Source organism: Pinus tabuliformis, chromosome 5_1, assembly GCF_031772625.1.
Source record: "Pinus tabuliformis cultivar Carrire ecotype Pingquan chromosome 5_1, CPIR1, whole genome shotgun sequence".
In the NCBI taxonomy this organism is placed as follows: Eukaryota; Viridiplantae; Streptophyta; class Pinopsida; order Pinales; family Pinaceae; genus Pinus; species Pinus tabuliformis.
In genome coordinates this window covers 628,397,968-628,422,543 of record NC_142305.1, presented here as the reverse complement: position 1 = coordinate 628,422,543, position 24,576 = coordinate 628,397,968, and the positions used below count along the sequence as shown (strand labels likewise).

At 41.9% G+C, this 24,576-nt stretch overlaps 1 protein-coding gene across 1 annotated transcript in view; it reads right to left on the bottom strand.

Annotated features, from left to right (window-relative positions):
• Nucleotides 1–24,576, bottom strand: part of LOC149166513 (uncharacterized) — a 341,918-nt gene that overhangs the window by 197,155 nt on the left and 120,187 nt on the right. The window contains exons 4-5 of the mRNA XM_089432643.1: nt 19,844–19,965; nt 19,395–19,598 (exon numbers count right to left, since the gene is read on the bottom strand). Coding sequence (XP_089288769.1) covers nt 19,395–19,598; nt 19,844–19,965 — 326 coding nt within the window. The remainder of the gene's footprint in view (nt 1–19,394; nt 19,599–19,843; nt 19,966–24,576) is intronic.

Here is a 24,576-nt window from a genome sequence, read left to right as displayed (position 1 = left end):
TGAGCGGAGTCATCGCAGAAAATGATCTAGTTCACTCTTGGGTTGACACATGGGGGTTCATGGAGGCCTTCATTGTATGGCGAGGGAGGATTTCCTTGTTGCTGCACAGGTTCAAGGTTAGCTTTGGATGGGTAGGCCTTGGCATCATGGAGATCCCTAGGCAAGATGTATTTGGCCTTTACTGGTATTTCACCATCAAGTTCTACGAGAGGAGGATACGGTATGCACACGGTGGGCAATCAGTGATAATCAGAGTGGCGCAGCATTGACATGGTGGCATCGTTTTTAGGATAGCATGGGACTCCAGTATCGAGGGATTGATTTATCACAGGGTGATGCATGGATTCAGGGTGACTCAGTGGCACATTTGGGACCTCGATATTGTTTGCAGGGACAATTTGGGCCAGCAAAGAGAGGGGGCGCTTGTTAGAGCATTGCTTGAGGACAAGCAATTTTTGGCAAGGAGAACTGTAATGTCCCCAGTTTTGTGAGCATGGGAGTCACTAAGCAATTTTGCCCAATTTTAGTAATATTAATTAAAAATGGGCAAGCATTATTGTAGAAAGGTGGCAAGTATTATTTTATTGGAGAATAGCGGCAAATTATTATTTTATAAAAATGGCGACAAAAGTAACATAGTGGAAAATGGCCCCACCAATAAAAAAATATTAAAAAAAAGAGTCTAGAAGCATGTGGAGAAATTATAAAAGGATATGGATTCACTTTGTGGATTACCTCTTGGCTATTACACTTGATATTTTATCAACTCTTGGAGTTGTTTAGCACAAAGGCCAAAGTGTTGCTTGGCACCATGATTTCTAAGCGGAATTCCACCATCATTTCAAAGAGCTTCGAGTGTCTCCCTAGTAAGGCAATTTGGGGAGCACAATTCAGAGCTTCCATTAGACATTAGCACGTGTTTGCTCAGTAGTGTGTTTTTCTTGGGTGAGCACTTTTGTGGAGCACATTGTAGGAGACAGTGTGGGTTAGAGGCTCCGAGCTTTTGCAAGGAATTCCCTTATTATTAGACCAGAGTTTCAACAACTATTTTTCGGGCTGGATTGGGGGCTATTACCCAGATTAAATTTTCTATCTTTTGGCAAGGGCGCAAAAGCTATTAACCATGTGCTGGACATGGGTTTAGAGAAGTGGATTTGGTAGAGATACGGGTTACAGATATGAGGTATTCCTTATTGGAGAATTTAACTAGAGCTGGGAGAAATTTTTTGTAGTGGATTCAGGCATAATTCAGTAGTATCAATTTTGTGGGGTGTTTTCCAGCCAGATTAGGCAATTCGCACTTGTGGAGGGTCACCAGGGTTAGTGGATTCATCCCAAACCGTTTCTGGGCTTTGTGGGTTTATTGGGAGGAGTCTGGAGTTAATTTTACATAAATTTTTAAGCAATTTAGAGGGAAAAAACCCTAGTTCTATTCCTACAGTAGCAACATTAATTCTCTGGCCAATGCACATATTTTGTTGAATGCATTTCTAGTACTGGGGTCCATGATATTTTTCTGGGTTATTCTGTGTTTCTAGTGAGGAGGGTACCCACAAAGTTTCAACTCATTCCAAGCACCATTCATTGCAAATATTCCAGTTCCATTCAGTAGTTAGCAGCAACATTTTCTGAGCAGCGCGCAGTTTTGGTGGAGAACCTCTCTAGCATTTGAACATTGCACTCTCACCTGGGTTTTGCATAGCTTGCAATAGCAAACGCAGGTTTTACCTTTCTTATCATCTGATGTACTCAGTTCTTCGCATTAATAAAATGGATCAGTTATTTGCCCTATTTCTTGTGTTTTATAGACTAGTGCATGTGTGGTAAATTTTATTTGTTGTAGCTTAGTTCATGTATCTGTTATTTGTTGTAAATTTCAATTTTGGATATTACAGTGGTATCAGAGCATGACCTTGGCAAACTGTGGGGAAGCTAGAAAGATCATGGAAGTTTTAGACATGCATGCACAGTGATTGGTGAATTTATGGACACTCCAATGACGCAAAAGGGAAAGAGTACATAGGGGATCATGGAGGAGTTGGTGAGGCAAAACCAACAGGTTCTAGAGGGGATGCAACAAATGATGGGAACGTTGATACATAACCAGGAGAGAATCCACGCACATACACGCGCAGTCTAGCAGAAAAATACCCATGGCCAGCCTATATAACCTACCATGCTTCATTTTTTTATGAATCAGAGAAGGAGAGGAAACCAAACACCTTTGCAGATTTGATGAGGTCCTTCGTGGATAGGATTGATGACTATGAGGTGTTGGACTCTAGGATTAGGAGGGCTCTCTCGTTTGAGGAGCATAGATCAAGCACTTGATCATCATATAGAGAAAGGGCAATTAAAGGGTGAGACTAGGAAGTGCTTATGCTGATGGAGACCTGGCTTTAGACATCAGGAGCCTGAGGAGGTGGAGCATGAAGCTAATGGTGTGCAGGAGGAGCATGTAGATGTACACGGAGTGGCGCAGGAGTCACACTTGTTGGAGATTCCTTTGATATCTCTGGTTGACACCTTGGTGGAGACAGTTGAGCATTCACCTATAAAGCCATCCATTGAGGAGGTATTTGTTGATGAGGCACCCAGAGTTGTGACGGAGTTTCCAGATGATGACCGTCTATATCAGGTTGATGCGATGTTAGCAAACACGGAGGTATCCACTGTTGATGAGGTACTAAGAGACATATCCACCATTGATGACGTGCTTGGAGACACAAAGGGGTCAAGAGCTATGACCGAATTTACAGATGATAGTCACCCACTACAGTTTCATTAGTTCCAAGCCAACCTTCTAGCATTGAAAACGAAGGCCACGACAATACAAGAGGTCATTCTATAGCAAAACGAGGAGTTGGAGGGCATGAGAACGGTGTTGCCGCCTCTGCAGCCAACTGACTCACATTAGGGAACCGTTGGATTCCCTAATGCAGCTAGGGTACACAATGGAGTATCAAGGCAACCCTCTTCAAACATACATAGATGGGGCTTGTAGCACTAGTAGGTTGCCTCTGCACGTTGGAAAGGGAGAGGCAGAGTTAACTCGCCAGGTTTTATGTGTTGACCAGAATGGTGAGATGAGGTGACATGAGTTGAACAAGGTGCAACATTCACAGGATGGAGGGCTTCTTCTGTGTACGGGAGTTCATGCATTTGATTCCTCTCTTGGGGTTGGATACCAAGAGATTCTGAGTTAGTGCCTGGTGGAGTGGGTGAGGATTATGGAGATGGTAGTAGACCAACATGAAGCATAACAAGAGCTTCCAAACATTCAGGATACCGTAAGCCTAGACAGGCACTGGGATCCAGGTGGGACTACCTATCATTTACCAAATATGTCGGTTGACTATGACATTGGTGGTATAGTTGACCTAGCAGTTGAGTGCACGCATTCGCTAGGGGAGTTTCAATCAGCACCAGTGGCCAGTTAGTTTATGGGAAGAGCCCTTTGATTGTCTTCATACGGTGGTTGTACACAGGATCAGAGGATGATCAACATACTCTGGCAAGAGTTTGTCGGAGGTGGCATTAGAAAGCTATCAAACAATGTCTTGTATGGATTCGAGGATTTTCCATGGCTGTAGGGGGCACTATGGGGTCACTGCCACTGGCGCTTAGGAATCTTTTCCTATTAGATCTCTCAAGGAGGATTAGGAGAGGAGGTCCACACATCAGGGGTAGTGGTAGTGAGTTAGAGGAGATGATGATGCAGGAATGATGCAAGTTAATGCCCACTGACTCAGTTTTATACCATTGCATCCAGGGGAGTATCAGGGTATGCAGCTATGCGCAACCATATACACAGGAGCACAGAGATGCACAGTGGTGTGCAGTGGTGTAGGAGGAGCGGCTCACATCGCAGTACATTTCCTCGTAGTGTGACGAACACATCGATACAGAAGGGATGTCAATCGATCTCGGATGATGCGACAACATTAAGTAAGGTCCAACAGTGCACAGAGATCTACAATTGGGTATAGTTGTATACTAAGGGGCACGAGGATACAGTGGTGTGTGGGGTTGCATTGTGGACGTGGAGAGTGCGACTAGCAGGGAGATTCCTTGACAAGGACGTCAAGCATGCCATTGAGATGGCCATACCCAGGTTTGGAGAGGAGGATGGTCATAGGGTTGGTTCTGAGCGTCCACACGGGTTCTTGATCATACCCATCGGAACCCACACATCTTCCACTCGTTGGCACCATGTGTAGTTGAGGGGAGCCTTGTTGTGTCCGATCCAGACCCATAGTGTGCATAGTAGGACTTGGGGAATTTTCCTGAGACGATGCTATGGGGTTCAATGCCTCAGGGGCACAATAGATATTCTCCCGTGGAGGACCAAGGTTAGGGCATGGGTTGACAAACACTGGCTAGGGGACGAAGTGATCTTTTGCAGGGGTGGCATATCGTTCATCACTAAGCCTACACCCAGGGAGTTGGTCACAGGGGAGACATGTGGCACTCTTTCCTCATGGCATGTCAGGATCTTGCATGAGCAAGGAATATCATGTACGACTGAGGCAATTTTCCAATGGGTGTTCGGGCTCCAAACATTGTATTGCCACATTATAAAGAGGGTGGATGGCAGACTTAGTGGTGATCATTAGCAGGACTAGGACGAATCTGCATACACTGAGTCAATTGCAAGTATCGAATACCCAACTAATGGTTGCATTCAGGGTGTAGCTAGTTGGCAGATGTGGTTTCTAGCTGTCATCGATACTACGTAGTTGCAAGCACATGGAAATTTAGCATGCATCAAATTAGTTCATGATATATGGAGCCTAAATATTGATTACATGCAGGGACTAGAGCAAGGCTCAGATGGATTCCAATAGTTGTCAGAGTTATGCCATAGCAACTCTCACTATGTGATCAACGGATTCAATTGGTTGATAGATCACTTTGTCTCGTGATGAGCGGAGTCATGGCAGAAAATGATCTAGTTCACTCTTGGGTTGACACATGGGGGTTCGTGGAGGCGTCATGGCAGAAAATTATCTAGTTCACTCTTGGGTTGACACATGGGGGTTCTTGGAGGCCTTCATTGTATGGCGAGGCAAGATTTCCTTGTTGCTGCACAGGTTCAGGGTTAGCTTTTGATGGGTAGGCTTTGGCATCATGGAGATGCCCGGGCAAGATGTATTTGGCCTTTACTGGTATTTCACAATCAAGTTCTACGAGAGGAGGATACGGTATGCACACGGTGGGCAATCAGTTATAATTAGAGTGGCGCAGCATTGACATGGTGGCATCTTTTTTAAGTTAGCATGGGACTCTAGTATCGAGGGATTGATTTATCACAGGGTGATGCACGGATTCAGGGAGACTCAGTGGCACATTTGGGACCTCGATATTGTTTGCAGGGACAATTTGGGCTAGCAAAGAGAGGGGGCCTTGTTCGAGCATTGCTTGAGGACAAGCAATTTTTGGCGAGGAGAACTGTAATGTCCCCAATTTTGTGAGCATGGGAGTCACTAAGCAATTTTGCCCAATTTTAGTAATATTAATTAAAAATGGGCAAGCATTATTGTAGAAAGGTGGCTAGTATTATTTTATTGAAGAATAGTGGCAAATTATTATTTTATAAAAATGGCGACAAAAGTAACTTAGTGGAAAATGGCCCCCACCAATAAAATAATATTAAAAAAAAGAGTCTAGAAGCATGAGGAGAAATTATAAAAGGAAATGGACTCACTTTGTGGATTACCTTTTGGCTATTACACTTCATATTTCATCTTCTCTTGGAGTTGTTTAGCACAAAGGCCAAAGTGTTGTTTGGCACCAGGAATTCTAAGCGGAATTCCACCATTATTTCAGAGAACTTCAAGTGTCTCCCTAGTAAGGCAATTTGGGGAGCACAATTCAGAGCTTCCATTAGACATTAGCAGGAGTTTGCTCAGTAATGCGTTTTTCTTGGGTGAGTACTTTTGTGGAGCACATTGTAGGAGACGGTGTGGGTTAGATGCTCCGAGATTTCGCAAGGAAATCCCTTATTATTAGACCAGAGTCTAAACAACTATTTGTCAGGCTGGATTGGGGGCTATTACCCAGATTGAATTTTCTATCTTTTGGCAAGGGCGCAAAAGCTATTGACCATGTGCTGCACATGGGTTTAGAGAAGTGGATTTGGTAGAGATACGGGTTAGAGATATGAGGTATTCCTTATTGGAGAATTTAACTGGAGCTGGGAGAAATCTTCTGCAGTGGATTCAGGCATAATTCAGTAGTATCAATTTTGTGGGGTGTTTTCTAGCCAGATTAGGCAATTCGCACTTGTGGAGGGTCACCAGGGGTTAGTGGATTCATCCCAAACCTTTTCTGGGCTTTGTGGGTTTATTGGGAGGAGTCTGGTGTTAAATTTACATAAATTTTTGAGCAATTTAGAGGGAAAAAACTGTAGTTCTATTCCTACAGTAGCAACATTAATTCTCTAGCCAGTGCACATATTTTGTTGGAGGCATTTCTAGTACTGGGGTCCATGATATTTTTCTGGGTTATTCTGTGTTTCTAGTCAAGAGGGTACCCACAAAGTTTCAACTCATTCCAAGCACCCTTCAGGGCAGCTATTCCAGTTCCATTCAATAGTTAGCAGCAACATTTTCTGAGCGGGGCACAGTTTTGGTGGAGAACCTCTCTGGCATTTGAACATTGCATTCTCACCTGGGTTTTGCGTAGCTTGCAGTAGCAAACGTAGGTTTTACCTTTCTTATCATTTGATGTACTCAGTTCTTCACATTAATAAAATGGATCAGTTATTTGCCCTATTTCTTGTGTTTTATAGACTGGTGCACGTGTGGTAAATTTTATTTGTTGTAGTTTAGTTCATGTATCTGTTATTTGTTGTAAATTTCAATTTCAGATATTACAGTGGTATCAGAGCATGACCTTGGCCAACTGTGGGGAAGCTAGAAAGATCATGGAAGTTTTAGACATGCATGCACAGTGATTGGGGAATTTATGGACACTCCATTGACACAAAAGGGAAAGAGTACATAGGGGATCATGGAGGAGTTGGTGAGGCAAAACCAATGGGTTCTAGAGGGGATGCAACAAATGATGGGAACGTGATACATAACCAGCAGACAATCCACGCACATACACGCACAGTCTAGCCGAAAAATACTATTGGCCAGCCTAGCTAACCTACCATGCTTCATTTTTTTGTTGAATCAGAGAAGGAGAGGAAACCAAACACCTTTGCAGATTTGATGAGGTCCCTCGTGGATAGGATTGATGACTATGAGGTGTTGGACTCTAGGATAAGGAGGGCTCTCTCATTTGAGGAGCATAGATCAAGCACTTGATCATCATATAGAGAAAGGGAAATTAAAGGGTGAGACTAGGAAGTGCCTATGCTGGTGGAGACCTGGCTTTAGATATCAAGAGACTGAGGAGGTGGAGCATGAAGCTAATGGTGCGCAGGAAGAGCACGTAGATGTACCCGAAGTGGCGCAGGAGTCACACTTGTTGGAAATTCCTTTGATAGCTCTGGTTGACACCTTGGTGGAGACAGTTGAGCATTCACCTATAAAGCCATCCATTGAGGAGGTATTCGTTGATGAGGCGCCCAGAGTTGTGACAGAGTTTCTAGATCATGACCGTCTATATCAGGTTGATGAGGTGTTAGCAGACACGGAGGTATCCATTGTTGATGAGGTACTAGGAGACATATCCACCATTGATGAGGTGCCTGGAAACACAAAAGTGTCAAGAGCTATGACTGAATTTACAGATGATAGTCACCCATAGCAGTTTCATTAGTTCCAAGTCGACCTTCTAGCATTGAAAACGAAGGCCACGACAATACAAGAGGTCATTCTATAGCAAAACGAGCAGCTGGAGGGCATGAGAACAGTGTTGCCGACTCTACGGCCAAAATGACTCACGTTAGGGAACCATTGGATTCCCTAATGCAGCTAGGGTACACAATGCAGTATCAAGGCAACCCTCTTCAGACATATATCGATGGGGCTTGTAGCACTAGTAGGTTGCCTCTGCACATTGGAGAGGGAGACGTAGAGTCAACTCGCCAGGTTTTATGTGTTGACCAGGATGGTGAGATGAGGTGACATGAGTTGAACAGGGTGCAACATTCACAGGATGGAGGGCTTCTTCTGTGTATGGGAGTTCATGCATTTGATTCCTCTCTTGGGGTTGGATGGCAAGAGATTCTGAGTTAGTACCTAGTGGAGTGGGCTAGGATTATGTACCTGGTGGAGTGGGCTAGGATTATGGAGATGGTAGTAGACCAACATGAAGCATAGCAAGAGCTTCCAAACATTCAGGATACCGGAAGCCCAGACAGGCACTGGGATCCAGGTGGGACTACCTATCATTTACCAAATATGTCGGTTGACTATGACATTGGTGGTATAGTTGACCTAGCAGTTGAGTGCACGCATTCGCTAGGGGAGCTTCAGTCAGCACTAGTGGCTAGTCAGTTTATGGGAAGAGCCCTTCGATTGTCTTCATATGGTGGTTGTACACAGGATCAGAGGATGATCAACATACTCTGGCAAGAGTTTGTCGGAGGTGGCATTAGCAAGCTACCAAACAATGTCTTGTATGGATTCGAGGATTTTCCATGGCTATAGGGGGCACTATGGGGTCACTGCCACTAGCGCTTAGGAATATTTTCCTATTAGATCTCTCAGGGAGGATTAGGAGAGGAGGTCCACACATCAGGGGTAGTGGTAGTGAGTTAGGGGAGACGATGATGCAGGAATGATGCAAGTTAATGCCCACTGACTCAGTTTTATACCATGGCATCCACGGGAGTATCAGGGTATGCAGCGATGCGCAACCATATATAGAGGAGCACAGAGATGCACGGTGGTGTGCAGTGGTGTAGGAGGAACGGCTCACATCGCAGTACATTTCCTCGTAGTGTGACGAACACATCGATACAGAAGGGATGTCAGTCGTTCTCGGATGATGCGACAACAGTAAGTAAGGTCCAACAGTGCACAGAGATCTGCAACTGGGTACAGACTACAGTTGTATACTTAGGGGCACGAGGATACAGTGGTGTGTGGGGTTGCATTGCGGACTAGGAGAGTGCGACTATACACTTCATATTTCATCTTCTCTTGGAGTTGTTTAGCACAAAGGCAAAAGTGTTGTTTGGCACCACGAATTCTAAGCAGAATTCCACCATCATTTCAGAGAACTTCGAGTGTCTCCCCAGTAAGGCAATTTGGGGACCACAATTCAGAGCTTCCATTAGACATTAGTAGGAGTTTGCTCAGTAGTGCATTTTTCTTGGGTGTGTACTTTTGTGGAGCACGTTGTAGGAGATAGTTTGGGTTAGAGGCTCCGAGCGTTTGCAAGTAATTCCCTTATTATTAGACCAGAGTTTAAACAACTATTTGTCGGGCTGGATTGGGGGCTACTACCCAAATTGAATTTTCTATCTTTTGGCAAGGGCAAAAAAGCTATTGACCATGTGCTGCACATGGGTTTAGAGAAGTGGATTTGGTAGAGATATGAGGTATTCCTTATTGGAGAATTTAACTGGAGCTGGGAGAAATTTTCTACAATGGATTCAGGCATAATTCGGTAGTATCAATTTTGTGGGGCGTTTTCCAGCCAGATTAGGCAATTCGCACTTGTGGAGGGTCACCAGGGGTTAGTGGATTCATCCCAAACCTTTTCTGGGCTTTGTGGGTTTATTGGGAGGAGTCTGGAGTTAATTTTACATAAATATTTGAGCAATTTAGAGGGAAAAAACCCTAGTTCTATTCCTATAGTAGCAACATTAATTGTCTTGCCAGTGCACATCTTTTGTTGGAGGCATTTCTAGTACTGGGGTCCATGATATTTTTCTGGGTTATTCTGTGTTTCTAGTGAGGAGGGTACCCACAAAGTTTCAACTCATTCCAAGCACCCTTCAAGGCAGATATTCCAGTTCCATTCAGTAGTTCGCAACAACATTTTCTAAGCAGGGCGCAGTTTTGGTGGAGAACCTCTCTAGCATTTGAACATTGCACTCTCACCTGGGTTTTGCGTAGCTTGCAGTAGCAAACGCAGGTTTTACCTTTCTTATCATCTGATGTATTCAGTTCTTCGCATTAATAAAATGGATCAGTCATTTTCCCTATTTCTTGTGTTTTATAGACTGCTGCATGTGTGGTAAATTTTATTTGTTGTAGCTTAGTTCATGTATCTGTTATTTGTTGTAAATTTCAATTTCGGATATTACAGTGGTATCAGAGCATGACGTTGGCCAACTGTGGGGAAGCTAGAAAGATCATGGAAGTTTTAGACATGCATGCACAGTGATTGGGGAATTTATGGACACTCCAATGACGCAAAAGGGAAAGAGTACATTAGGGATCATGGAGGAGTTGGTGAGGCAAAACCAAAAGGTTCTAGAGGGGATGCAACAAATGATGGGAACGTGATACATAACCAGCAAAGAATCCACGCACATACACGCATAGTCTAGCAGAAAAATACCCATGGCCAGCCTAGCTAACCTACCATGCTTCATTTTTTTGATGAATCAAAGAAGGAGAGGAAACCAAAAACCTTTGCAGATTTGATGAGGTCCTTCGTGGATAGTATTGATGACAATGAGGTGTCGCATCAAGCACTTGATCATCATATAGAGAAAGGGCAATTAAAGGGTGAGACTAGGAAGCGCCTATGCTGGTGGAGTCCTGGATTTAGATATCAGGAGCCTGAGGAGGTGGAGCATGAAGCTAATGGTGCGCAGGAGGAGCACGTAGATGTACCCGAAGTGGCACAGGAGTCACACTTGTTGGAGATTCCTTTGATAGCTCTTGTTGACACCTTGGTGGAGACAGTTGAACATTCACATATAAAGCCATACATTGCGGAGGTATTCGTTGATGAGGCGCCCAGAGTTGTGACAAAGTTTCTAGATGATGACCGTCTATATCAGGTTGATGAGGTGTTAGCAGACACGGAGGTATACATTGTTGATAAGGTACTAGGAGACATATCCACCATTGATGAGGTGCCTGGAGACACAAAGGGGTCAAGAGCTATGACCGAATTTACAGATGATAGTCACCCACAACAGTTTCATTAGTTCCAAGTCGACCTTCTAGCATTGAAAATGAAGGCCACGACAATACAAGAGGTCATTCTATAGCAAAATGAGGAGCTAGAGGGGATGAGAACGGTGTTGCCGACTCTGCGGCCAAACTGACTCACATTAGGGAACCGTTGGATTCCCTAATGCAGCTACGGTACACAATCGAGTATCAAGGCAACCCTCTTCAGACATACATAGATGGGGCTTGTAGCACTAGTAGGTTGCCTCTGCACGTTGGAGAGGGAGAGGCAGAGTCACCTCGACAGATTTTATGTGTTGACCAGGATGGTGAGATGAGGTGACATGAGTTGCACAGGGTGCAACATTCACAGGATGGAGGGCTTGTTCTGTGTATGGGAGTTCATGCATTTGATTCCTCTCTTGGGGTTGGATGGCAAGAGATTCTGAGTTGGTACCTGGTGGAGTGGGCTAGGATTATGGAGATGGTAGTAGACCAACATGAAGCATAGCAAGAGCTTCCAGACACTCAGGATCAATGTTGCACGAAGCGGAAGCGCGGAAGCGGAAGCGGGAGCGCGGAAGCGCGGAAGCGGAAGCGGGAGCGCGGAAGCGGAAGCGGGAGCGCGGAAGCGTCATTTTCCAAAAATCTAGGAAGCGAAGCGTCCGCGGAAGCGTCTGCTATATATATATATATATATATTTTTTTTTTTTTTTTTGCATTTATACTCAAAACAAACATCCCAAATACCAAATTAATTGTAGAAGACATGAAAACATGCATATTTTTGCATAAATCAAGATAGATATGGCATCCATGATTCCATTGTAGTTACTAGTATGTACAACAATCATCTATATTCTAGCTATTACAAACATACATCAAATTTTTAAGCATATTATAAAACATAAAACATTTAAGCATATTATAAAACATAAAACTTCTATGGAATATGTTGGAATATTCTAGTTGTATACATATATCAAAATTAAGATTTATCTTCAAATTTGTTATGATTTTTTAATTAATTTACACGAAATATTATATCAACATATGTTATATTAAATACTTGGTATTGATAAGTTATAATATTTACCCATTATAATAAAAGCTATTTGCAAATTAAAATTTTTATAGTAAAATAAAAAAGCAATTACCATAATTAAAAATATTATTTAATTCATATATTAATTTTTTTATAATTAATCATAATAATTTAAAATAAAATTATGCTTTAATTAATTTTTATGATTTTTTTTTATAGTTTTAAATTTATTTATTTTTAACATAAATATTAAAAATATTTATGGTGAAATGATTTCTATACACATTTACCAACCATAAGCTACTTATTATATTTCTATATAATATCGTGTTGCTACATTGAATGATTGCAGGAGACAGACAATACTTACGGATTTTATCACTTTTTCACGGTGACAAGCAGATGGTATTTGATTATTATGCGATTTACATATATCGACTTCAGTAATCAAGCCAACCTCTCTATAGCTATTGTCCATTCTGGAAAGTTTATTTATAAAATATAATCTGCGTGAAGCTGTGTGCCCATTTATATCAAGTATAGATCTGTACCGAAAAGAAACGAATTTTTTGCAACGGTATGTGTATGTCTAATGTCCACATGATGTAAAAGCGAACACACAATTATATGTGATGCCAATCCATAAAAACCTTCCTAAAAAACCAGGAATCGCTCCAAAAACTCGGAACCGCGCTTCGTCAAAAATGGAATCGCGCTTCGGCTGGAGGTTCCGGAACGCTTCCGTACGGGACGCGATTCCGGCCTAGGATCGGGGGGGGGGCGCTTCCTGCAACTATGCTCAGGATACCGGAAGCCCAGACTAGCACTGGGATCCAGGTGGGACTACCTATCGTTTACCAAATATGTCGGTTGACTATGACATTGGTGGTATAGTTGACCTAGCAGTTGTGTGCACGCATTCGCTAAGGGAGTTTCAGTCAGCACCAGTGGCTAGCCATTTTATGGGAAGAGCCCTTCGATTGTCTTCATACGGTGGTTGTACATAGGATCAGAGGATGATCAACATACTCTGGCAAGAGTTTGTCAAAGGTGGCATTAGCAAGCTACCAAACAATGTCTTGTATGGATTTGAGGATTTTCCATGGCTGTAGGGGGCACTATGGGGTCACTGCCACTAGCGCTTAGGAATCTTTTCCTATTAGATCTCTCAGGGAGGATTAGGAGAGGAGGTCCACACATCAGGGGTAGTGGTAGTGAGTTAGGGGAGACGATGATGCAGGAATGATGCAAGTTAATGCCCACTGACTCAGTTTTATACCATGGCATCCAAGGGAGTATCAGGGTATGCAGCTATGCGCAACCATATACACAGGAGCACAGAGATGCACAGTGGTGTGTAGTGGTGATACTAGCGGCTCACATCTCAGTACATTTCCTCGTAGTGTGACGAACACATCGATACAGAAGGGATGTCAATCGGTCTCGGATGATGTGACAACATTAAGTAAGGTCCAACAGTGCACAGAGATCTGCAACGGGGTACAGTTGTATACTAAGGGGCATGGGGATACAGTGGTGTGTGGGGTTGCATTGCGGACGTGGAGAGTGCGACTAGCAGGGAGATTCCCTGACAAGGACGTCAGGCATGCCATTGAGATGGCCATACCCAAGTTTGGAAAGCAGGATGGTCATAGGGTTGGTTGTGAGCGTCCACACGGGTTCTTGATCATACCCATCGGAACCCACACATCTTCCACTCGTTGGCACCACGTGTAGTTGAGGGGAGCCTTGTTGTGTCCGATCCAGACCCATAGTGTGCATAGTAGGACTTGGGGAATTTTCCTGAGACGACGCTATGGGGTTCAATGCCTCAGGGGCACAATAGATATTCTCCCATGGAGGACCAGGGTTAGTGCATGGGTTGACAAACACTGGCTAGGGGATGAGGTGATCTTCTGCAGGGGTGGCATACCATTCATCACTAAGCCTACACCCAGGGAGTTGGTCACAGGGGAGACATGTGGCACTCTTTCCACAGGGCATGTCAGGATCTTGCATGAGCAAGGGATATCATGTACGACTGAGGCAATTTTCCAGTGGGTGTTCGGGCTCCAAACATTGTATTGACACATTATAGAGAGGGCGGATGGCAGACTTAGTGGTGATCGTTAGTAGGACTAGGACGAATCTGCATACACTGAGTCAATTGCAAGTATCGAATACCCAACTAATGGTTGCATTCAAGGTGTAGCTAGTTGGCAGATGTGGTTTCCAGCTGTCATCGATACTACGTAGTTGCAAGCACATGGAAATTTAGCATGCATCAAATTAGTTCATGATATATGGAGCCTAAATATTGATTACATGCAGGGACTAGAGCGAGGCATAGATGGATTCCAATAGTTGTCAGAGTTATGCCATAGCAACTCTCACTATGTGATCAACGGATTCAATTGGTTGATAGATCACTTTGTCTCGTGATGAGCGGAGTCATGGCAGAAAGTGATCTAGTTCACTCTTGGGTTGACACATGGGGGTTCGTGGAGGCCTTCATTGTATGGCGAGGCAGGATTTCCTTGTTGTTGCACAGGTTCAGGGTTAGCTTTGGATGGGTAGGCTTTGGCATCATGGAGATGCCTGGGCAAGATGTATTTGGCCTTTACTGGTATTTCACAATCAAGTTCTACGAGAGGAGGATACGGTATGCACACGGTGGGCAATCAGTTATAATCAGAGTGGCACAACATTGACATGGTGGCATCTTTTTCAGGTTAGCATGGGACTCTATTATCAAGGGATTGATTTATCACAGGGTGATGCACGGATTCAGGGTGACTCAGTGGCACATTTGGGAACTCGATATTGTTTGTAGGGACAATTTGGGCCAACAAAGAGAGGGGGTGCTTGTTCAACCATTGCTTGAGGACAAGCAATTTTTGGTGAGGGGAACTGTAATGTCCCCAATTTTGTGAGCATGGGAGTCACTAAGCAATTTTGCCCAATTTTAGTAATATTAATTAAAAATGGGCAAGCATTATTGTATAAAGGTAGCTAGTATTATTTTATTGGAGAATAGTGGCAAATTATTATTTTATAAAAATGGCGACAAAAGTAACTTAGTGGAAAATGGCCCCCGCCAATAAAATAATATTAAAAAAAAGAGTCTAGAAGCATGAGGAGAAATTATAAAAGGATATGGACTCACTTTGTGGATTACCTTTTGTCTATTACACTTCATATTTCATCTTCTCTTGGAGTTGTTTAGCACAAAGGCCAAAGTGTTATTTGGCACCAGGAATTCTAAGCGGAATTCCACCATCATTTCAGAGAACTTGGAGTGTCTCCCTAGTAAGGCAATTTGGGGAGCACAATTCAGAGCTTCCATTGGACGTCATTGCAGGAGTTTGCTCAGCAGTGCATTTTTTTTGGGCGCGGAAGTACATTTGTTGAGCACATTGTGGGAGCAAGCGTGGGTTAGAGGCTCCAAGATTTTGTAGGTAATTCTCTTATTATTAGACCAGAGTTTAGATAGTTATTCCCAGGGCTAGATTGGAGGCTATTACGTAAATCGATTTTTCTATCTTTGCAAAAGCGCGAAAGCTATTAACCATGTTCTACACACGGCTTTAAAGAAGTGGAGTTGAGAGAGATAAGGGCTGGAGATAGGAGGTATTTCTTAGTGGAGAATTTTACTGGAGCTGGGAGAAATTTTTTGTGGTGGATTTGGGCATAATTCAATAGTATCAATTCTGTGGGGTGTTTTCTAGCCATATTGGGCAATTTGCACTTGTGGAGGGTCACCGAGGTTCGGTGGATTCAACCCAAACCTTTTATGGGTTTTTGTGGATTTATTGGGAAGAGTCTGGGGTTAATTTTACATAAATTTCTGAGTAGTTTAGAGGGAATAAACCCTAGTTCTATTCCAGCAGTAGCAGCAGTAATTCTCTAGCCAGTGCACATATTTTATGGTGAGCATTTCTAGCATTGGGGTCTATGATGTTTTTCTGGGTTATTCTAGGTTTCTAGTGAGGAGGCCACCCACAGAGTTTCAGCTCATTCCAGACACTCTTCAGGGCAGATATTTCAATTCCATTTAGTAATTAGCAACAGCATTTTTTGGGCAAGGCACAGTTTTGGTGGAGAACCTCTTCGGCATTTGAGCATTGTACTCTCACCTGGGTTTTGCGTAGCTTACAGTAGCAAGCCCAGGTTCTACCTTTCTTATCATCTGATGTACTCAGTTCTCCACGTTAATAAAATGGATCAGTTATTCTCCCAATTTCTTGTTTTTTATTGACTAGTGCATGTATGGTAAATTTTATTTGTTATAGCTTAGTTCATGTATCTGTTATTTGTTATAAATTTCAATTTGGGATATTACACAATGTTGATAGGAATGATGATGCCATGGATATTCTAGAAGGCCCTTCTATGCTTGAGCCTGAATCTGACATTGTTGATGATCCCATGGAACCCATGGGTCCCTTGGATCCCCCTCCATGTGATCCTCCTACCAGGAAGAGACCACTTCGGCTCCGTGACACTTCACGGGATGCCAAGAGACATGTTGCTGCCAGAGGAACCTTCAGGGAAAGCAAGAAGCCATGTTGATATTAGGGATATGTTGTGGCTATGAGAAACATGATATAGGTTGAACCTGACTTTTGAAGAAGAAGTGAAAAAGTTGGCATGGCAAGATGTTATGGTCGAAGAGTATGAATCTATAATGAAGAATGATGTATGGGAAGTCGTACCGAGACCCGAAGGAAAATCCATTGTGACTTTTAAATGGTTGTACAAGATTAAGCATGGTGCAGATGGAAGTCTTGAGAAATATAAGGTGAGGTTCATGGCTAAAGGTTTCTCCCAAAAAGAGGGAGAAGATTATGATGACATCTTTGCACTGGTTGCCCGCTATACCACTATCTAATCCATTGTGGCTCTAGTGACTAGCCAGGGATGGACTCTTCACCAAATGGATGTGAAGACCACATTTCTACATGGCATACTCAAGGAAGAAGTATATGTTGAGCAACCACATGGATTTGAGGAGTAGGATAGGAAGACTCATGAGTGTCGGCTAAAGAAAGCACTGGATGGGTTGAAGCAAGCCCTCGAGGCTTCGTATGCCTGCATTGATAACTACCTGATGAAGCTTGGATTCACAAGGAGCAATGCCGACTCAAACCACTACTTCAAAGTTATCCAAGGTATGCCCCTGATTTTGGTTTTATATGTTGATGACGTATTCTTGATAGGCGAAGAAGCTTTGATTCTCAAGTGTAAGAGGGAGCTCGCCTCTGAATTTGAGATGAAAGACTTTGGATTGATGCACTACTTCCTAGGCTTAGAGGTGTGGCAGAGGCCTAGTGAGATTTTCCTTTCACAAGGGAAATATGTTGTGAAATTGCTGGAAAGATTTGGTATGGCAGAATGCAAGTCCATGGCCACACAGATGGAGATGAACTTCAACAAATTATGTGGAGAAGTTGCAAAACCTGACTTGGCAAATCTCTCTGACTACTGATAGTTGATTAGGGCATTGATGTTCCTAGTGAACACTCGACCGGACATATGTTTTGCAGTTAATACCTTGAGTCAATTTATGACCGAACCTCTTCATCCATGTTGGGTCGCTGCTAAGCATGTGTTGAGATACCTTCATGGGACTATTAATCTTGGACTGAGATATATTTTCGAAGATGTGAGACTCCATGGTTACAATGATGTTAACTGGGCTGGAAATTTTATTAATAGGGAGACAACATCAGGGTGTTGTTTTAGCCTTGTATCTGCCATGATATCTTGGATGAGCAAGAAGCAGAAATCCATTGCCCTTAGCATGACGGAGGCTAAGTATATTGCTGCTAGCATGACTAGTTGTGAGGCAGTATGGTTGAGGAAGCTCTTTGGAGAGTTGTTTGAGCAGGTTCTAGATACGACAGTGATATATTGCGACAACAAGAGTGAGATCCGATGACAAAGAATCTCGTATTCCATGACAAGTCCAAGCATATTAAGATTAGATATCACTACATTGGAGATATGGTGCACAGAGGAGAAGTAAGACTCCATCACATTTCGACAAATGAGAAGATAGCTAATATTCTTACCAAGGCTTTGCCAAAGGGAAGTTCTTGGTCTTCAAAGCGTAGCTTGGACTAGTGGATGTGACCCTCTCGATAAAGGGTCACGGTTGATCGAGGAGACTAAGCTATGCTCTTCCCCCCTATTTGAGCTCACCGGGAGAGGAATTGAGCCGAAGAGCTCCTGGGGTCAAGGGACCTCTGGACAATAGGTTTGTGTGATCCTTACCCCCTGCGGTAAGTTGTATATCTCCTATTGTCACTATAGGGTGTGTGTGATCCTTGTCATTTATGACAAGTTGTATCTCTCCTTATTAGTTCTTGGACATGACAGAGTATACCCCAATATGCATCCTACCCTCAAGCTAGGCTTGTATGGATTTCCACCCATCTAGCCAATGGGTGAGGAGACTTGGGTGTGTGTGATCCTTACCTTTTATGGTAAGTGGTATCTCTCCAAGTGATGGGATGCAGGTGTTCTACCACTTGATTCTTGAGGGTCAAGGTGGGAAGATCAGCAGACAATAGATGTGTGTGATCCTTACCCATTGTGGTAAGTCGTATCTCTCCTATTGTCCTTGGATATATGGTGGCAGATTTATCTCCCCTGTGATGATTCTTCTTTTTTAGATTAGAGTGTTCAACAAATGAACAGAGATGAGCAGAGATCAGCAGAGACGAGATATGACATGATACAACAATGTCGATGAAGAAACATTTGAGATGAGATTTTTGATGCAGTCAAAAATTTTTCCCTAGCTGAGAGGTAGTGTTGAAATTTGGCAGCTCAAAGAGAAATTCCCTCCTTTGGGAAGCCTTCCTCATCCTTTTGAGACCCTACTAGCCCTTTGAAGAATTTAATTTGCACAAAGAAAAATATTATTTTTAATGTGAAACCCATATCTTCACAAAATTGCAGTTCGGCCTGGGCAAGGAAATTCATCCTCATCAACCTCATATAAATAGACCACATGTCACATCACTTGGAGGCATCACTTACACATCAAAACTGCATATTTAAGTGAAGGTTTATAAATTCTGTAACTCAGAAGCATCAAAAATATCTATATCCATATTGCTATGCTAAACATCTATTTCATGCTTTTCTATCTCTAATGAAGGATACATATAGTGCAGACTGAACATGTCACATTCTCCTAAATCATAACAAGAAGAATCTTAGGACTTAAAGTCCCATAAGACTAACAAAACTAGGTATGCCTGCATAGAGTCTATAATGACAAGTTTGTTATTTTACAAGTTTAATACCTGTAATCCTGACTGAAGTAGTTGCCCACGATTAGCAGTTTCTAGGGCTTGCTGCACACATTGCGACAATGCATTGATTCTAGAAATCAATAAATTTGTGTCCAATGGTGGCATTTCATCATCAAAATCCAAACGAGCTTCAATCTCTGCCAGCATCTCAATACACTGCATTCTTAAAGACCGCACTAAAGAAGACAATCCTCCCTGTCATAACATATACAACCCATTAAATATTCAATAAGAGCGGCCTTCTGCTAATAACAAAAGCTTCATATGCTTTAACAAAAATTATCAACAATGCCACAATTAAAAGAAAAACAATTTCGCAGGAGGAATATCTGCACTTTAAAAGCATTTTAACAAACACAGCATATTAGTAAAATGTCAAAGATACCTATGCCATTTAAACACGTGTGAATAGAATTGTATATTACAATGACTAGGAATACCTGTATGCCTTCTAGAGCAGTCTCTGCAGCAGCTACAGATTTGGCAGAAATTAACTGCGCCACATTTTCTGCTTGAGCAAGATCTAGGCGCCCATTTAGAAATGCACGCAGTGTGAATTCCCCTGAAACAGAACAAAAGCATCAACAACAACTTCTCTTGTTGTGTGATCTAAAAGAGAGATGAGTGTCAAGCCACTAGACATCGAGATCTCATTTCCTAAACAGGTATAGTCAAACCATGAACATAGGTTCCAATACCACTCCCCCACTTTCCAAAAATAAAGGAAAAAATACTTAGTAGAGTAATAAATTAAAACAAGAATTAGAATAGTAAAAAACACCAAGTACAATCTTCACAAAGAAGAAGAGTTTAATTGGTCCCAATCAAGGAATGGAAGACTAAACATGACCCATAAAGAGGTCAGCACTGGAGATTTATTCCTACCATTGGGGAACAAAGGACAAACTCGCACATCTTGAAGTGGCCAAGTTACCATCAAGATTTATGATTTATCGAATCAAGGTTACCAGGATACAGATACAGATATGGATATGGAAACAGATAGGGATACAGACATGGATATGCCAGATTCTTCGCAAACAATGTATATAATACATCTCGATATAGAAAATGTAAAAACATATATGCAAACAGTATAACATACTATCATGAGCTCAGCATAAAAAAATCAGGCGATAATGTAAAAAAAGACATCCTCTTTCTTTCGTAAACACATCTTATAATCTATTATTGAATTAATTCTGCATTTGAAACTGTCAAACTCAGCCAACTTCTAACTCAAGGTTTTATGCTCTCAAGTCCTACATTTCATCACTAAACAATAAAAAGTACATTTAGAAATGATACATTCCAGAGTCGAGGCATGGCCACAAAGATTACTCCACAGTCCATTTTTCTTGTGCACCATAAAACTTCGTCTTCTCTTTTATTATGCTTCATAATTCTATTAAACAGAGAGCATATTACAAAAAAGGGACAGCAGATAGGCTGACACCATAAACATGGAACAAGTACCAGTGAGGAAACCATATTCCTAAGAAGCACCCTATCATAGAGCCCTATGAAAAAAAAACAGATGAAACACATGCAAACATAAAATAAATTTACTTCCATTTACAACTTCTCAAGCATTCAAGCAAATGGAGCTGCTTGAGCCTAGCAATGCACAACAACCATCCCCCCAAAACTGCTCATAGGTTGTGGGAATAAATACACCCTAGTAATATACCATTCTACAGAACCCTCCCCCACATAGTCCACCAATGGGAATGACAATGGATGGTATAGCAAAATATCATCCCCTTGCATTTTCTCGAGCAGCATGCAAGGGATCAACATGATCTTGGATATCAAATCCAGAGAATCATCCTCAACAAACAGGCAATAGGGTGGGGCAAACACACCGCAAAGGCACAATCAAACCTCAGCACAAGACAAAGAAAGTGATGAAGTCCACAAACTCTTCAAGATCTCCAGGGCCACATGGCATTCACTTGTAAAAAAATCTCTAGTTGGTCAGTTTTTATTTATTTATATCAGCATTATTTTCTTTATTCTACATGTTTAAGGAGGAGAACCATTGCAATGGCAGGTCTATATGATACAATTCATAATAATTCACACCATAGATCAGATTCTCTTCTTTCTGGTGATGGACTATAGTGGCCAGGTCTCAAATGTTGATTCAAAAATGGATGTGGAAATTCAGGAAAAAATCCACAAACAAAAGAAGATTTCATAAACCAAAACCAGCATCTCCCAACCTCACAACACAAAATAACCAAAATCAGCATTTCCGACCTCACAACACAAAATAACCAAAATCATCATCTCCTAACCTCACAACACAAAACTGACCAATGTCTCACAAGCTCATAAAGGAAAACACTTTATCTAGAACACCCTATCTATCACACAGCACTACTCTTCACTCTATCTCTCATACATAGAAGTAATGCACCCTTCCTTCCCTTTATAGAATAACAAAAAAGTGACCAAAAAAGGAAAAAAAAACTAGACTAAGCCCACCTAAGAAAATGGGTCCACAAGTGGAGCACTCCACCTTGACAAGATCCACTTTAAGCCTAGCCAACTCATGTGCCTCACATGTGCTTAAGGCTGGTGGTTACCTGACAACTTGTGCAAAACACATCACTCCAATTAACTAACTCAAGTACAATGCCCCACACAAACCAAGCATCCACTCCACATTGTTACACAACACCAAATATTTTTATGAAAAAACTTTAGTAGTGCACCCTACTAGCCTTAAGTAACTCCAAATCACAAAGAAAGATGAAAAGGGGCTACGAACAACTTGCCTTCATGATATATTAGATCTGGAAAATAAAATCACATAACCCACTTTACACTAGAGTCATATATATTTCTATTACTAAGGAAAAAAGAATAAATAAACCAAAATCAACTTCTCCCACACAGATAGTGCAAAACCAACCAATGTCTCACAACCTCATAGAGCAAAACACTTTAATTAGAATGCCCTATGTATCAAATCACACTATCTTTACCCCCACTCATACATAGAAGTAATGTGCCTCTCCTTCCCTTTTACAAAATAAGAGAGAGGAGTTACAAGAAAAAACCCTACCCTAGGTCCACCTAAGAGAATGGATCCACAAGCAAAGTGCTCCACCTTCTGAAGGTCCAACTTAACTCTAACAAAGCCATGCATCTCGCATGCATTAAGGGAACATGGTTTCATGAATACTTGTGCCAAGAACACTTCTCCAACTAACTAACTCAGTAGTGGGCCTCATATATGCCAATGTAAGAACATGCTCACATGTGCCAAGCACCTAGTCCACATATGTTTATACAATGTTAGTTTTTGTAACATCAAATGTGTTCTAGCCACGAAATTTGGTTGAGAGGCTAAAATACATGTATTCTCCAAAACTCGGAAATCGTTTATGGAAATTCCACCTAGAGACGACTTAATTAAAATAATTAATCATTTTTAATGTTTCCTAAGTCTAAACTTAGGAAATCTGATTAATTAAAGGGTATTAATTAAGTCATTGTGAGAATCTTCTAGAAGAAGACATGGATCGAGTTCCAGTTAATCTTAGTCACTGATTATGTTTCAATCTTGGTTGTTAATGTCTCAACAAGAGATTATAAGAAGAAATTTGATGGGGCTTGGAGAACACACTTGAGACACTAGCAATTCGAATTCACTGGCAGATCGAACTTCAGAGTAGCAGCGTTGAGTTGCTGGAGAGAGAGCTAGTGAGCTCAAAGCAGCAAGAGAGGGGCAAGGATAATAAGCAGCGTTCCACGGGGACGCGTCCCCCAGGGTTGGGTGCGCGCACCCCTCGCACCCCACGCACCCGGGACGGGGAGTCTCTTGGGGGTGCATTTCCCCACGCACCCTTTTTGGGGAGTCTTGGGGAGACGCAAGGGGGTGCGTTTCCCCAGTGTGGGAGTCTAGACTCCCCAAGACTCCCCAAAAAGGGTGCTTCTGGGCGTCCCCCTTCAGTATGGGAGTCTAGACTCCCCAAAAAGGGTGCACCTAGGCGTCCCCCTTTAAATTTGTCTAATAAGACTTAAAAATTCAAATTCAAAATAAAAAATTCAAAACTCAAAACCATTAAATTTTATTTTTTTTAAACTAAATAACTAAAACTTAAAAGTCTAAAAAAAAAAAATTAATTAAAACTAAATAACTAAAACTTAAAAGCCTAAACCTTAAAGTTAAAAGCTCATTTCATTTCAACCCAATGTCATTTCCATTTCACTCTTCACTATTTTTGAGTTTGAACTTTGAAACTTTGAGTTATATAGATTTAGTGTTCAAACTTTGAAAATATACTAGTATGTTTTGCTTTCAATTTAGATTCTAGAATGATGGATGATGAATTTAGTTTTTAAATCAATGTAGATTGTAGAATGATGAACCATTGAATGATGAATGATATCGATCAATGTATTTGAATATTTTATTATTGATTTTTATTTTTGTTTTTCGAATCTCATGGTATGTATGAATAATAATTAATTCAATAATGAGACTTGTCACTTGAGTATGTCATATGAATGATGTATGTATCAAAATGAATTATGAGGATGGATCAATGATTCAAATTTCAATTGTCTATTTAATATTTTTATGCTTTCATTATTGAACAGTGAACAATGAATATGAACTTGAATTTTATATATATATATATATATATATATATACACCTCGACAACTCCCCGCACCCCCGAAATTTCCCTAAAATTTGAGGGTACTCCCACACGTCCCCCCTGTGCGTCTCCCCGCACCGGAGTCTTGGTGGAACATTGATAATAAGGCCGGAGGAAGATGTTCCTATTCCAGTGAGTGCATTTCAGAGAGGCAGTGAGTCTCATAGAGAGGCAGCGCAGGGCTTCAAAGGGGATTTCGCATTTCTGTTGGGGAGAAGCAGTGATTCAGTGCCAGAAGCCGGAGAGAGAGTCTGGAGGCCAGAAGGGTCCATCTTCTAGACAGCAATTGATTAGATAGCGAGAGAGTAACAGTTCCGAGTTGTGGGACGCAGTACTGCGTAGGCTGATGCAGGGACTACGCAGAGGCAGTAGAGAGCAACTCATCTTGAGCCAAGGTCAGTGTTAGATCGCCAGTGGGAGTGATATTTTTCTCACTAGACTTATTGTCAGTCATTTCTCTGTATGGACTGCTAGATTTCAGCATCCATAGTTTTCTACT